The sequence below is a fragment of the Microtus ochrogaster genome, unplaced genomic scaffold (genome assembly GCF_000317375.1).
Source record: "Microtus ochrogaster isolate Prairie Vole_2 unplaced genomic scaffold, MicOch1.0 UNK17, whole genome shotgun sequence".
NCBI classification, from domain to species: domain Eukaryota; kingdom Metazoa; phylum Chordata; class Mammalia; order Rodentia; family Cricetidae; genus Microtus; species Microtus ochrogaster.
In genome coordinates this window covers 478,164-482,851 of record NW_004949115.1, presented here as the reverse complement: position 1 = coordinate 482,851, position 4,688 = coordinate 478,164, and the positions used below count along the sequence as shown (strand labels likewise).

At 35.7% G+C, this 4,688-nt stretch overlaps 1 protein-coding gene across 3 annotated transcripts in view; it reads right to left on the bottom strand.

Moving 5' to 3' along the window:
• Nucleotides 1–965: 965 nt before the first annotated feature.
• Nucleotides 966–4,688, bottom strand: part of Acsl4 (acyl-CoA synthetase long chain family member 4) — a 77,372-nt gene continuing 73,649 nt past the window's right edge. For all 3 annotated transcript variants that reach the window (XM_013353842.2, XM_005367334.3, XM_005367335.3), the window contains exon 16: nt 966–3,758. In XM_013353842.2, coding sequence (XP_013209296.1) covers nt 3,601–3,758 — 158 coding nt within the window. In that variant the 3' untranslated portion in view covers nt 966–3,600. The remainder of the gene's footprint in view (nt 3,759–4,688) is intronic.

Genomic DNA, 4,688 nt, shown 5'->3' with positions numbered 1-4,688 from the left:
AGACTCAGAGAGGAAGACGGACTAAGAGGGAGAGAGGCTGCTTGCCTATGACTACAAAGCTAGGCACAGAATAAGTCTGGGTCTCTGACCTCGGAATCCAAACATCTTTCAACAAACTCTTCAATGAGAGGGAATTCTTTAAGGCCCCTGGTGTGCTGGTCAGTAGTTTCAAGCCACCCGACCGAAGAATGGTCTGGTTATGGTATTATCATAATAGCTAATGGAAGGACCACCTGACAGATGAATCAATGGTCTGGTTATGGTATTATCATAATAGCTAATGGAAGGACCACCTGACAGATGAATCAATGGTCTGGTTATGGTATTATCATAATAGCTAATGGAAGGACTTGCTCTAAACACTTTCCATGGGTTACTTCTTTTCAACTGTCCCAACGTTTTAAAATGCCGCATACAGAGAGATATTTTTAAAAGACAAGCCCAGTGCAGTACTGGCCCGCCTTCAGAAAGCAAAACCATTTCAGTTTTAAAGTCCTGGCAATCCTGCACATGGATTACTTCTTTTCAACTGTCCTATCAAACTATGGAGTGGATCCAGGTAGAGAATTGCAGCTCTGGAATGCTAACATGTCCAAAGTCACCAGACCAGAGTTTCAAAAACAAAAAATAGAGGCTATTAATGTAACATGTATGTCTGTGTATCATGATATAACTCACATATTTCTATGTAGGTATTTAGCCTATAGTTAATGAATATTTATTAGAATTTACCAATAATTTCATGTGCCATAACTAAGTTATGTTCCAGTTTCAGTATTACAAGGTATTCAACTCACTGCATTAAAGTAATAGCCCTGGGTTCAAATAAACCAAACTAATGGATGGGACTAATACAAGCTAGGTTAACCACTTAATGTAATTCCACATACCCAAACATACTACTTAAAAGGCCTAGGTAACATTCAAATGTAGACTTATGCCGACATGTAAGTAAGAACAAGTTGGTTTGATAATATAGGTGGATTTATTTCATAAGATTCAAGTGCAAACTTAAAAATAAAAACAAACAAAGCTTTTCAAGGGTAAACACAAAAAATCTAAATAACAATCCTACAATCGTGCATTTTAACAGAAAGTACAAATATGAATACAAAATTTGTAACTACATTCATAATTAAAATTATTTCTCTCCAGTTCCCAAATGCCACCCAGTCTTTATCCTGTTCTCAGCTTGTTACTGTAGAAACATTTGTCATATGCTTCCCGGAAAGTATAGGCAAAGATTGCTAATCAGTCTCTATGAACAAAGAAACAGGACTCTCCTCGCTTCAGACTAGATCAATCATTCATACCTCCAGTCTACAGAAAAAAATGAATAAAAATATCAAGGAAACAAGACTCTTTCATGTAATTAAAGCAAAAATCATGAGTGTTCAACTTAAAAATGCACACACTTCAAATCAATATTAAGTACAGCTTTATTCGATGGCTGACAGGTAATAACTGTGAACAATTTAAATAGGTATAAAAATGGAGATCAAAATCTTTAGGCTCAAATACTTAAAAAGTCACTATGAAAATGGAAAATATTTCTGTTTACATAAACATGTATATTTCTGATGAAAAGTCAGGGGGCAGTGGCATCTCCCTGGTCCCTTAACGTGTTTGAATTTTCATGAAGAATTAGCAGCACCCAACCTTAAGTGTTAATTCTGTGATTCTTAAGGACCCAGTCACCAGATTAGTTGGCAGTGTTCCAGCTTTTGGGAGATGAGGAGGGTGGGGTGCAATTATCTGAAGTAAGATAGTACGCATGCACTCACATTCAAAGTCACCATTCCAAATGAATACACATATTGGAAAAGCCTAAGAAAACCACCCTTACAGGATTCACAGGGGGCAGGAATCTGAATAGTAGTCCGCTTGCTAATAATGTCTTTTCACACTTCAAAGGCAAGTGAGGAAGCATGAGAAAACTCATATATAACTTTAGGGAAAACTTGCCTCCAATTTTATTTTGCAGAACACTGAAAAGAAATTTTTACAAAAACCTTCGCTGTTGCTTATAATACCAGATGACTTTTTTTTCTTATTACCACCATATACATAACATTTAAATAATTTCTTTATAAATATTTTAGAGCACAGAGAACTCATTTTGTTGCAGTGGTGGCCCACATCTGTACAACACAATGTAAGCAACATATATATATATATACACGTATGTGTATAAAATGATTACGAAAAAGTGCAAAGAATAACAGTATTAAGAATTTTTGCTTTTTACAGTAACTACGGTTCAAGTGTGAATACCTATCAAGAATATATAATCTCAGACTTTAACTGAAGATTTAAAAAGAAACCCACACCCCAGGTTACTGCACAGACAGTCCTTAATCAAGTAACTCTGCCCTCCTCCCAAATCTAGCATTTCCAGTCTCTAAATCTCCACAAACAGGAAAAATGGTAACAGTGTTTTCTTCCCTTTAACTTCCCCAGGCTCATCCAAGACAATTAATCACCCGTAGGTTTGAATGAGATTTTGAGGAAGTCATTTATCATAACCCGCTTTGCTGCAATGAAAGCAAAAGAAAGGCTCTCTGAGATGCACACTACTGATCAAGAATCAAATCAGCAACAGCAAACAGACCATAAATTACACAACTAATACAAGAGCCTTTTAAAAACAAGCCCACTATCAAAGAGAATTTCAGAGTCTAAACCTATTTTCCCAGGTTCAGGGCTATGCAAGGATCCAGATTCGAAGCTTTATGATTCCATGAGCTTCCTAACAGAAAAACAACGCATCTTGTTGAATTGCAATGGACTCTGCCATTTTCCTCTTCATTTCTGTCTTTCCCTAGATCACACACAGAAAGGCCACTTTTACAAAGTGTACTTTCCTCTTAAGACATTCGGATAATTACAGGTGCTGATTCTCAGGCATCCAAAGGGGCAGCTGAGCTTCCCTTCAAACATCTTATTGGATATTTTTGGTATGTATATGCTGTTTTATTCTTAACTTCAGGCACTGTAATTATTCACAAAATTGTAATGATTCTATGTCTAACCTACATGACAATTATGATCTTAAAATAATACCTTCTAAGATACTGACTCCATATTATATTACAGCTGATTTTTTTCTCCTTCAAGGTAAATAGTTGGGAGAGAATTTTAAAGTCCTGCGGCACTCCTGCTTTGAGTAGTGTTAATCCATAATTTTGTCATGATTACTATTGGAACTTCTGAACTAGGAAGACAACAGATATTGGAAGCTGTAAATTTCTTCAACTACATCTACTTCAACTCCAATTTATTTACTTTAGCATGAAGTATCTTCTCTTTATAAAAACAAGTGTATCTAAGCCTAATTTAAAAACAGAATTTCTGCTCTAAAATTAATAACACAACTAAAGTAAGGGAAATGTCTTTTCAATTTCAGCTTCACTAGAACTATGTAAAACTAAGTTAAAGTAGACACAACTATTTTAACCACTTTTGGTTGATTTTTGTTTTGATATCTTTAGAAGACATAACAAACATAACATTCGAACAGATAGATCAACAAAGGCTTAAACTAGAACTGAAAAACCATCAGGCCACCTCCCGTGCAAATGTAAATAAGAGAGCACCATTTTATTTGCCCCCATACATTCGCTCAATGTCCTTGAGATAATGATTCTTCAATTCCTTCCTTTTCAGCTTGAAGGCATCAGTCACTAAACCAGTTTCAGGGGTCCATGGCTCTGGGCTTAATCGAACCTTGATTGGAATTTCAAACCGCTCCAATTTCACTGAAATAAAAAAAAAGGAAGAGAAGGGTAGGAAAGAGGCAAGGAGTATAGAAAGAAGGAGGAAGGGAGGAGAATGAAAAGAGAAAAACAATGAATAAAACATATCAGACTCAACAGCTTAGACATAATAAAAAAGAAAATTCAATTATTGATGTGTCAGACAGTTATTAACAATATCATCGCCAAGGTCTGCAGGGACAGTTTTGCTCACACAGACTCACACCACATCTTCCTCTTCACAGGCTTCATACTGCTGTTTCTCTGCCTGGGACAGCTTTCCATCTAAATGTCTATTAACATCCAGAATTCGTCTAACTAGTTGTAACAAAAAAGAAGAGTAGATATTTTTGTCCCCTCCCAATGTGTGTTTGTGTGGTCTTATATTATGACTACACACTGCTTAATGCCTGTATTTGCCTGCAAAGACATTATGTATTTGTTTCAACCACTACAAAGCAAGCTCCATGAAATTAGGGTCTTTGTTTTATTGACTGTGACCTGTAGACTAGACCAAGAGCCCTCAATAAATACACACAATTCTATTAGATCATTTCATAAAAAGGTTAAACCTCTAGAAGAATATTCCTTATAAGTTGATTTATAAAATCAAATATGAACCAAGATGCGTACACCGTTTCAGCTGTATCCAAGTCAACAAAAGCGTGTTTTTAGACGTTCATATATTTCATTATTAGCTGAAGTGCCTGCCATTTAAAGTATAAAAAGGGATGTTTTGAGGGGTTTCATTCTGGGAATTCCCAATCATTGTTCTGTATTGAGGGAAATGGACAATAACAGAAAGAACTGCCAGCAAATGAGAAAAATAAGAGGAATGAAGAACAAATAATTTTATAAGTGAATTTCCTCTGAATAACACTGAGACTTATAAAGTATTGCCTGCAGGTGGCAGCATAAGTGTTTTTTTTTTTT